The 11,164-nt window shown below is 37.3% G+C and overlaps 1 protein-coding gene across 2 annotated transcripts; it reads left to right on the top strand.

Annotated features, from left to right (window-relative positions):
- The first annotated feature begins 4,541 nt into the window (after positions 1-4,541).
- On the top strand, positions 4,542-7,511 carry LOC117637614 (cell division cycle-associated 7-like protein). 2 transcript variants are annotated; one of them, XM_034372543.1, is made up of 5 exons: positions 4,542-4,896; positions 5,032-5,226; positions 6,305-6,388; positions 6,486-6,615; positions 6,994-7,511. In XM_034372543.1, the coding sequence occupies exons 1-5, from the start codon at positions 4,631-4,633 to the stop codon at positions 7,303-7,305; spliced, it is 987 nt and encodes a 328-aa protein (XP_034228434.1). In that variant the 5' UTR covers positions 4,542-4,630; the 3' UTR covers positions 7,306-7,511. The 2 variants fall into 2 exon arrangements, with proteins under 2 accessions (XP_034228434.1, XP_034228435.1); XM_034372544.1 differs by having other exon boundaries at positions 6,486-6,598; positions 6,994-7,198.
- The last annotated feature ends 3,653 nt before the right edge of the window (positions 7,512-11,164 follow it).

Genomic DNA, 11,164 nt, shown 5'->3' with positions numbered 1-11,164 from the left:
AAAAATATGTACAATTTTCTATAATACACAAATGTTCGTACTTGCAATTTAGATAATGTATTTAAAGAAATTAGATACAACTATAATAGTCCTTGTCTAAATATTCAGACTAATCCCTTGTGTAAGATTAAGAATTGATTTTATTCCTTTGATTCTTTGTCTATGTCAACATACATATTACGCATCGGATTTTGTTTTATTTCTCTAGATTTATTGTTTCTTCTTTCTATAGTACCTTTTTGTCGAAGAAAACGCTAATTTGTGACAATCCACATTTTTTTTATGAGTTGTAGCATATATTATCAAAATTTAAATGAATTTTTATTTATAAGGGGCTTTGTAGCTCAAATAGTCATCATTTATCATTTCTTTTATCTCTTGATTTATGAAAAAACTGCTTTCATAGTTGTTCTACTTTGTGGATCACTCTCCCACTCTATGTCTCTGTTCACATGACAGGATCCGATCCAACTTCCGCTTTGGAATTCGAGCCGAACCCTGTGCATGTCAGACACTTGGCGAATGTCGGGTACAAAAGACCTATTTACCCTTCTAGTTACAAACTAAGATTCAAAATTTGTCTGAACTTCTACCAAAAATTCGGCAGAGTCTCCCCTGTAATTTGTTCAAAACCCAAAATTTCACCTGTCAGAACGAGCAAAATATTTACAACCAACTGCCAGTATGTACACAAACTATTCAACAGTTCTGTTTTTCAACTAAAACCAGATATCAGAGCAGCTGCTAAAAATATCCAAAGGAGTTAATTGTTTTACAAACAAAATCCTATATTACGAAGGGGCGCGGAAGCTAGGAGAAGGCCCGGTGGTGGATTTCTGTGCACGTCTACTGCCTGGGGGCGCAAAACATTTGAAAGTGTGAGTGGACAAAAATAAAGTTCTAGAAAACATTATATGAACATAATAACCCCACTGTAAAAACAGTTATGCAAAAGTTAGATTTTTCCTGTTCATTATATTCATACTGAAATCAAGGCATTCACATAGTTATATACGCAGATGCAAAACATGTTCAATAACAATAAAACTCGCACAAAAGCGCAGAAGTCAATTTACAACTACCACCTAGGTGTACCCCTTTTTATTCCGTCAATTCCTGTATTCGTCAATTCCCCTGGCAGGTCTCGGTAACACAAAGTCAACCCGAGCTGCAAACTGGCAGGATTCAGGGGACCGTAGTCAGCCTGATCCACAATCCTGGCTCTCACGGTCCCGGCGTCCCTGAAATTCTTGAGGGAATTGTCAAGTGCACTGACAAAACTGAAGGTAAACTGGATGTCCGTAGACATCGTCATATCCGAAGGCAACATATACTGAAAGCAAACTGTTTCTATACTGGGTACCCACGGTGGTTTAAACTTCTGAGAAAATATAATATATAAATATAATAATATTTCTGAAAGATCTGATGAATAACTGAATCTTTATTCAATCTAGAACTCTGCTGTCATTTTATCTTATATAAAGCTCAAACTCTGCTTTCTATAACTCTTTAGTAATTTAACCAGGCAACAGATAAATAAAGATATTTAAATTCAACAAAACATGCTAGGAACAATCATAATCAATAAACTTTCTTCAAGATTAAATAATGGATTTTATTTGCATAAAATCATTTATAAAAGAAAAGTCCACTCACTTCTGGTCCGAGCTAACTGGACCTCTTGAAGGTCCCTCCTGCGAGTCTGCCTGGCCCCGGGTGCCTGATTAAACCATAAATATTTAATTAATAAAACTGCTCAATAAAAGTATTAAAGTAAAACCCTGACCCCCGGCTCCTAGAAGTGCGTGCACTAACTTGATAGTCGTTCTTATGCCCACTTAAGCATTTCAGACGTTTAGAACTATCTTAAAAGGCCTGAGGCTTCACTAAGCGATAAACTGTCATACTGGTCAATACGGAACCTCGTGGGGTCCACGACCTCCAATTGCCAATCTGGGAGTCCCTATAGGTTCCTCACTTGAAATACCCATATCCTGCTAGTCTGGTCTGAATTGGACGGTCGGATTGACCACAATCGTGTAATCGCATAATTTCTAAACCCTAGCCCTATGGTTCGCGATTTCGGAGTATCCGGGACTCCGATTCACAATCCGTTGAATCCTACACGATTATGAAATTATGTAGAATAACATAGTTGAAATTGAGTACGATCCAACGGCTCAACAGTATTGAACCCGGAAATCGTACAATATGAAAAATCTGTTCGAGGCTCAAACGGTATCCAAATTGAGATCCGCGAATTCCTATGCGCTCGTGACAACCTGAGGATGGCAACAAGACATAGTGTCGCTGCACTATCCTAGCCCACGCGCCGCCATACTCTCCGACAGCGATGGGTGTCCAAAGCGATTACACATCGCCGGAAAAACTCAAAACCACGGCTCCAAACTCCTATCCTATATACAACACCATAATTGGAACCATTTTTGTTCTTAGACCTACCCCAAAAACTGACCGGAGGTGGCTGAACACGGAGGCCGAAACTCGGCAGAAATTCAATTTGAAAACTGGGCTATCTACGATCAAAATTGATGCAAACCTATCCAACCATCAACTAGAGCATGAAAAATAGGTAGGAATCTATACTTTACTCGACAAATTTGGAGGAGAATTGAAGGAGAACGAACGGTTTGAAGTTTGGACAAAACCGGTCGATTTTTCGCCCAGTCCGGCGGCTGGCAAGCAACGAGCAGCGGGGGAGGGCTGAGGCGTGACGGCAAGGTCAGGCCGGTCAGGTTGGTACCGGTGTCGTGGCTCGTGGTGGCCGGTGGCGGTGGCTCGGGCGGTCTGAAGGTGTCGGGCGAGCACAGCGGGAGGGAGGAGAGAGAAGATAGAGAAACTGAGGGAGAAGAGAGAGAGAGAAAAGATAAAAATCTGATTTTTTTTTTCAAATTACCGTTTTGCCCTTCACGGAATTTTAACCGTATTTTCTTCGTTACAGCTCCGATTCGAGTCCACTCCGTGTCTACGGACTCGTTTCGTCGTGCTCTACGCAATGGCGTAAGTGGAATTGTCAAATTCCTTTTTGGTCAAAAAGTCAACTTTTCTCAATAAAATATTCCGATGGCAAAATTGTCTTTCTTCAAAATAAATTACTAATTAAATAAGAATTTTTGTTTTGGGTTATTACATCACATGACCTATATATTAGCATTCTCAATGAGAAAAACAACTCTTTGGTGCCATGCTTCCTTCTACTTCAGTTTTATCATTGTTGAGCTCTTTGGTATGCATTAATGAATATTAATTGATTTCCCAAAAGCATAACCTAGTCAGTATTTTTTCATTTAATACTCGTATTATACACGCATGTACATATTTTTTAAATACTTCCGTTTCATACACATCTTAAAGAGTTGGTAAAATACACGTTAAAAAAAAAAACACATATGTACGTATTTTTCACACTTAATACACATTTTTTATAAAATTTTGAAAAATACATACAAAATTCATGATACACATATTTTTCACATATTATTAAAAAATAATAACATATATTTAAATATTTAAATAAATTATATTAAAATGTTATAAAGTAGCTGAACTTTTCAGTTATATCTTGCCAAAATTTTACCAAATGAAACACATACATATTTTTTTTCATATTTTTCCCATTCAGTATAAGTAGTAGTCATCATTTCATTTTAGCCCCATCTTAGTTATTTGTTCACGTTATCCTCTTTATTTTTCTCAAAGTGTTTTTTAGACTCTCTTAGCGTTCAACTTAGATATTTTGATAAAAATAAAAACCATTCAACTTAAGATCATGTTTCTACACAAGTACAGTAAGATTTTACCTAGGTTCATTAAACTTGGTCACCGTAAATTATTAGGCAATTTGATATAAATTTAAAAGGCTTCTGAATTGTCCAGATCTTTAGTGTGCTCTTAAGCGGTCAAAGATGCAAGTCCCTATAAGACCTGCATGTGTGTGCTTCGCCCCCTCTCCATTCCTAACTTTAGCAACAAAAAACAAAAAAAAAATCACCCAGATTTGTTGGGAGTTTTATTTATTAGTTTCATTTGAGGGAAAAATAGGAAGATTTTGGGGAGTAATATATTGTTGAGTCTAGAAAGCATTTTAGTAGTTCCCAACCCAATAGAATTTTGGGAGATTCACTATTATACCCAATATAGGAGCCCAAATTATAAAAAAGAACCTTATAAGAAATGGATTTTAGAAACATACCCAAAGCCCATTTACAACATAACAAAAAAGCTTTTAACTTCTTTTAAATTACAAAACTGCCACTGATTTCTTAAAACAAACCCAACCTCAAAACCTCATAAAACCCAAAACACTCAATAAGGCATCAAAGTAATATAATAATCAAAATTAAATTCAATAGAGCCATGTGTGATTTTGTGGGTTTTTTTATAGTTTGTTTATAAAAATTAAATGGTGTAGAATTTATCTATTAGTGCTAAGAATGGGCATATGAATATCTCTAGAATTTCCCCATTTGTAATGTGTATTGCCGCCTCTCTATCTCTCTCCTGTTTTTTTTTTTTTTTTCATTTGTAATATCTCTAGAATTTCCCCATTTGTAATAAAATATACTTTCGTTTTTGCCAATGTCGTTTACAGAGTCCACTGTTTTCAATGGTGGTTCAGAGAAATCGAGACCAAGGCACCTCGGAAATGAACAGCGGTGAAGGAACCGTAGAGAATGGAACTGCTGGGGTTTCTGGGTACGAGCAGTTCAGGGACCAAAGGATCAAAGAGAACAATGAGAGATTGCAGAAGCTGGGAATTTTGGACCTTGCTCTGAAGCTGAAGCCCAAAGCTGCCACTCCAAAACGTTCCCAGAGTCAGAGAGATTCGTCTGTTCAGACCAAAATCCACAAGTCCCCAAGGCGCTCTTCTAGGTAACCCACTTTTCTCCTCTTTCGTTTTAAAGGCTCTCTTGTTTGGGTTCCAGGAAAACGCAAAAGAAAATGGTAGGAAAGGTTAAAACTTTAAAGGATTTTCTTTTTCAAAAAAGCGTTTTTTGTTTTTGTTAGGTTGAAGACTGTGGCTCCAGTAAGTTATGTGGAAATTAGAAAGCCTAAAGAGAAGGAGAGTATTAATATTTATATCAAGAAGGGCTCAAAGCGAGAGGTTTATACAGAGGAACATGAGAAGCAGTTGGGGGATTGTAATACAAGCTGGCCCCTGGGTGTGGATTTGGTTAAGGGAGAAACTTGCCACCAATGCAGGTAGTTCATGACTCATGTGATGGGTTTCTTGCTTTTCTTATAACAATTGAAGATGACTCATTGTGTTTGTTGTAATCCCCCGGGACTGGATATTTTTGCATTGTTGTAAACTTGCCACAAATATTATTTCTGATGTTTATTTGGTAAAGGTGTGATCTTGAACTCTGAAAAGATTTCATACTTTATAAGGATTAGTTGAACCGGCTTTAATTGACTAGCTGATAATGATGTTCTTAACAACATTATCAAATTTTAACATGTCAAGTTATGCAGTACGTTCTAAAATTTTAGATATAGTTTAACTGTAAGTCTGCAAGCTTAGCCCATTCATGGTAAACCGAAAAAAGTTGCGTGGCTTGTTTGACATTTGAATCATTGTCCTTAAAAGGATTCTGTGAGCACCAGAGTTTTTCAAGTTTCAAACTGATATAAATTGTTGTTGTTACCTTTTGGTTGGGTTGTATTTTTTACTATATCAAGCTTGCATTTGACCTTACAATAAATGTATTTTAGGTTCTCCTTTTCCCAGTAGTTTATCCTTTACACCACATTTTATTTAGAATCATTTAAAGTTTGTTGCCTCTTTCGGCTTTAAGCTTTCAATTCATCAAATTACTTATATGGACAGATGAAAATGTAGCATTGAAAGAAGTCTTGTCATTGATATGAAAATTATGCATCCAATTGAAACTTTTTCAATATACCAGGTACTCTTTCAATGGATTGGTTCCTTCCTATTCTTCTTTCAGTTTTGCAGTGCATTGGTTGGTTGTTGCAGCATTTCGTGCATGTATTAATATTTTATACTCTTTAGTAATTTGTTTTCTAAATCTATAATGGAAAGGAGATTTCAAGGATTACTGATGCTTAGGAGCTCATACATATGATTATAACCCAAAGGAAGATGGTACCTTCTCAAGAGCATAGAAAAAATGCTTAAATTTACTGTTATACTGGGTTCATTGCTTAATCGTACAATACATTCATCATGCGTTATTTGAGCTTACCTTTGACTTTTTAATTAAAGGTGTCCTTTCACTTGGTAAACTATGCTTAGAGATGACATACTTCCTTGCAGGCATAAAACTCTTGGCCAGCATACACATTGCTGCAAATGTGACTCGGTCCAAGGGCAGTTATGTGGAGATTGCTTGTTCACGAGGTAAGTTCTTTCATAAATTACCTATTGAAAGTAACATTTCATTTAATGTTCCAATTCTTACAAAAAAACATGCAATGAATTTTACCGTCTTCCACAGATATGGAGAGAATATGCTTGAAGCCAACCAAAATCCTGATTGGGTTTGCCCTGTTTGTCGGGACATCTGCAACTGCAATCTTTGCCGTAAAGCAAAAGGGTGGGAACCCACTGGTAATCTGTATTGGAAGGTTAACCCTATCAACCTTATGTTTGCTGCATGCATTTGTGATCATTATATAATTTGGTGTAATATTCTTCTCTTCCAGCATGATCCCCACGGTTTCTCAGTTGATACTCTTAGGTCCTTGCATGTCAGACTGAGTGAGGTCCTATCATCTGTTTGAAAAAATGAAAAAGAAATAAAGAGAAAAACATGCAATAGAACACAACATGCATACAAGCACAGGAACTCATGCATCCACAGACAGTTAAATGCATATGCACGTACACACATGCATTCACTCAATGGAATCACTACATAGTTTGGCACTGTGATTTTGGTACATAATGAGCAAGTCCACAAGTTAACATGGATAACCAATTGCTAAATTTTGTTAATTTATCAGGTCTCAAAACTGGGTTACAAGTCTCTGGCGCATTATCTTATTCAAACCCACCGTTCCCAGATAAAATCAGAAACCTCAGGTGCAGAGGTTGCTGATGAGGGATCTGAGCCATCTTCACATGATGAATTTCTGGAAAGCACAACACATCAACCTGAGGACTTAAGGCACGATGAGGGGTTCTTCACAACGGAAGAAAAAATGGGAGAGATGCACTTCCTGGGCATCAAGCATGTTGATGTCAATGATGTGGGTAAGCTAGATGATGTTGCTGCTGGTGATGCTAATGATGGTGAGGCAAAGAGCAGGAACTAAATATTTCTGGATTATTGATTGTCTGACATGAAGCCTGTTCTTAATACTAAGTAGACTTGGATCAACTGGTGAAATTTTGGGAGACACCAAACTCTTTTTGAGCACAAATATTCCTCTTTTGTTAGCAGGACAACAAAGAAGGCCACATCTGTAATATTTTGTGGAGTTACTGATTTCATTCAAATATATTAACTATCCTTTCAAGATCGGAGAGTGCTGTTGAGTGGTGAGCAACTCAATCTTCGGATTTGAGACACTTTCCAAACTGACAGAAAAATGGAAGGAAAAAAAAAAAACAATTGAACAACATTTCTATGATTTCAATGCAGTTTTACAAAAACCCAGTAGGCGGATAAGCTTTTACGAGGGAGTATATAGCTCTGGGACTTGAATGCTTGAAAATGAAAAAAAAAGAAGAAAAAAAAAGAGCTATTAAAATAGGTGGAAAAGAAAACCGAGCTGTTTTGCAAATTATACGACCTTCAAATGTCACGCTGGTGCAATTCATTAGCTGTATTTCTAAATTAGCAACCAATCAAACCCCAAAAAGTACAATTGAAATACTCAAAATAATGATGAAAAGAAAAAAAAAACTTGATAATAACTAATTAGATAACTAAACCAGAAGAGTTATAAAAATAAAACAAAAAAAGTGTAAAAAGTATAAGTTAAAAAATAAATGAAACAACATGGGCTAAACCGAAAGCACGGCCCATCATGTAAGAGCAACTCCACCCATTTGCCTTTAGAGCAAGTCCAGCAGTGCTGGACGAGCTCGGGCTGGGGGGGGTTTGGGTCAAGAAACGGCGTCCAGCAACAAAAGGCCAGCCCGGGCGACTCGTGGGGGCCACCAGACGGGCAGGCCCGAAGGCGGAAACTGGTGGAAATGCTCTTAGCCATGGCAAGGGGGGAGTTAGAGCAGCCACTATTCACGTGAATAGTGGTTGCCCTTGCAAATAGTATTTTGTGTTTCCACCCATTGCCATGGCTAAGGGCAATTACTATTCATTTTTTTGTTTTTTTCACAACTTTTTTAATGAAAATAATTAATTTGGATAATATTTTTAGATAAGATTTCCAGGTTCCTACATGTCAAGACTATTCATAATCGGATAAAATTTCCGGATAAGATTTTTGGATTCAAATTTCGGATGAATTTCAAAATTCAAAATTCAGATAAATTTTGGGGTTCAAATTGAATGAATTTCAAAATTCAAATTTCAGATAAATTTGGGTTCAAATTTGGATGAATTTCAAATTTCAAATTTCATATAAATTTGGGTTCAAATTTCGGATGAATTTCAAATTTCAAATAAGATTTTCATCCAATCAAATCAAGCCACGTGGCATGTCTATCTTGCCAAAATTTTCTATAAAACCATAGGCCCATCTCATACCTCTCACACCACATCTTTGTATATTTTCATTTCTCAGAGTTTAGATTTCATATTTCATTCATTCTCAATGGAAGATTTTAGGAGATGCTTGGAGAGACAAGAGCGAGAAACAAATGAGAGAAACCGTAGAGCAGATGAAATCAATGAGTTGCAGAGACAAGTCGATGAACAAGTTGTCATAGCAGTGGCTTTGCAAGATGAAGAGAACCAAGGTCGTCGCCGTGGTTCACAAGTCGGTCACTGCCGGAATGTGGACAGATATAGGCATTCTCGGGATAAGAATCTTTTGGAAGATTATTTTATCTCAACTTTTTTGTACTCAGATGTTGATTTTCGAAGGCGATTTAGAATGCAACCCCATTTGTTCAATAAAGTCATGCATAATATTTGCAATTATGATGCATACTTTGTTCAAAAGTGTGATGCTACTGGGGTTTTGGGGCTTCTTCCGGAGCAAAAGCTTACAGCTGTTATACGAATGTTGGCGTATGGAGCATTTGCTGATCAGGTGGATGAGATTGCTCGGATAGGGAAGTCCACTATGTTGGAGGCTTTGGTAAGACTTTGTCAAGCAGTTGAAACTCTGTACACTAGGGACTACCTGCGTAGATCTACTCCCAGGGACCTCCAACGACTTCTACAAAAAACCGAAGCTCGAGGATTTCCAGGAATGTTTGGTAGCATCGACTGCATGCACTGACAATGGAATAATTGCCCAACTGCCTGGCAAGGTGATTACGAAAATAGAAAAGGCCAAAAAAGTATCATCCTTGAAGCCGTTGATGGCTTCGACACATGGGTTTGGCATGCCTTCTTTGGAGTTGCAGGATCCCAAAATGACCTCAACGTGCTGGGTCAATCCCCGGTCTTCAACGATATATTGAGAGGCCAGGGCCCCAATATCACCTATCAAGTCAACAATACAGTGTACCAGACGTGGTATTATCTATCTGAAGGAATCTACCCGAGGTGGACCATATTTGTCAAATCCATTCCGAATCCCCGAACCCAGAAGCAAAAAGTATTTGCTACCCATCAAGAGGGATACATGAAAGATGTCGAAAGGTGTTTTGGCATCCTTCAAGCTCGGTGGTTAATTATTCGAGGTGCGGCCCATATGTTTGATGAGGAGATCCTCAGAAGCATTATGATGACTTGCATCATCCTCCATAATATGATTGTGGAGGATGAGTACGATTATGATGCTTTAGAGGTCTACGAACCGGATCCAATGAACACGACCTTGACACAGATTTATGAAAGGCCCATGGGGCCAAATGGAACAGTTTGAGCCGGAACCGTTGGTGAGGAATGGTCATTTCATGACCCGAATGATAGATCGATATACAGAGATGCAATCTTCGTATATTCATGAAATGCGTCAAGTTCACTTGATGGAGCATCTATGGGCGGTGAAAGGCAATGAAGATGAATGATGGAGCATAGATGCTTTGGTTATGTTTTATTTAGTTATGGTTAGGTTGTGTTGTATTTTTATTTATTATGGTTTGGTTGTGGTTTGTTATTATTATTGTGTCTTGTTTGTAGTTTTTTTTAATTTTAATTTTGTTTTGTTTGAAGTATGGAATATGTTGAATAAAAGTTTGTTTATTAAATAAAGAAATCTAATACAAGTCATTAAGAATTACTACTACTAAAATAAAATATATGAATTACAACTCGTTAATGGTTTCCATCATTTAACCAATCCGTGTTGCTAGGCCCATCATCTCGGAAAAGTCTTCTTCTCATAACATCCCTTCGTTCTAGCTTCCAAAATTGTTTTGTTTCAGGGGACATATGACTTGTATCCATAGCCATGGTTTCCCGATCCGTCTTGTCCATATCTTTTTTGCGCAAATACTCCCTTTCTCGTGCATACTCAGCTTGAAGGGCCAACTCGTTATCTTGGCGTTTTTGCTCCATTTCAATTCTTATGCCGTTTTGCCTTGCAATTTCCTCCAAAAATTTTGAATTATTATTGCTTGAATTACCCGCTTTCTTTGCCTTCGCGGCCTTTCGGCCAATGGGCCTCGGCTCCTTTTCGATGGGTGAGTCTTGACTCATAGGGGAATCGAGAGGTGAATCCGATGTCATTGAATCACGGAGTGGCGTCTCGTTTAACAAAACGGCGGGACCCGTCGGAATAATTATGAAGCGTTTGCAATATTTCACCACCTCCCAACATTCATGATGGTTGAAACTTTTTTTGCCACCCCCGGTTGCACCGAACCCCATTTGTGCTTGAATCATCTATTTAACAAAAAAATGGAAATGCAATAAATATTTAAAATATATTGGATATGCAAGTAACAAAAAAAAAAATAATGGAAATGCAATTAACCTTACAAATAAATTAGAAGTGCAAAAAAATTAAGAAACAATTGAAAATGCAAGAAATATTAACAACATATTGAAAATGCAAGAAATATTAACAAATTATTGAAAATGCAAGAAATATG

The sequence above is a fragment of the Prunus dulcis genome, chromosome 8, assembly GCF_902201215.1.
Source record: "Prunus dulcis chromosome 8, ALMONDv2, whole genome shotgun sequence".
Taxonomy (NCBI): Eukaryota; Viridiplantae; Streptophyta; class Magnoliopsida; order Rosales; family Rosaceae; genus Prunus; species Prunus dulcis.
This window is presented reverse-complemented; position numbering and strand designations above follow the sequence as displayed.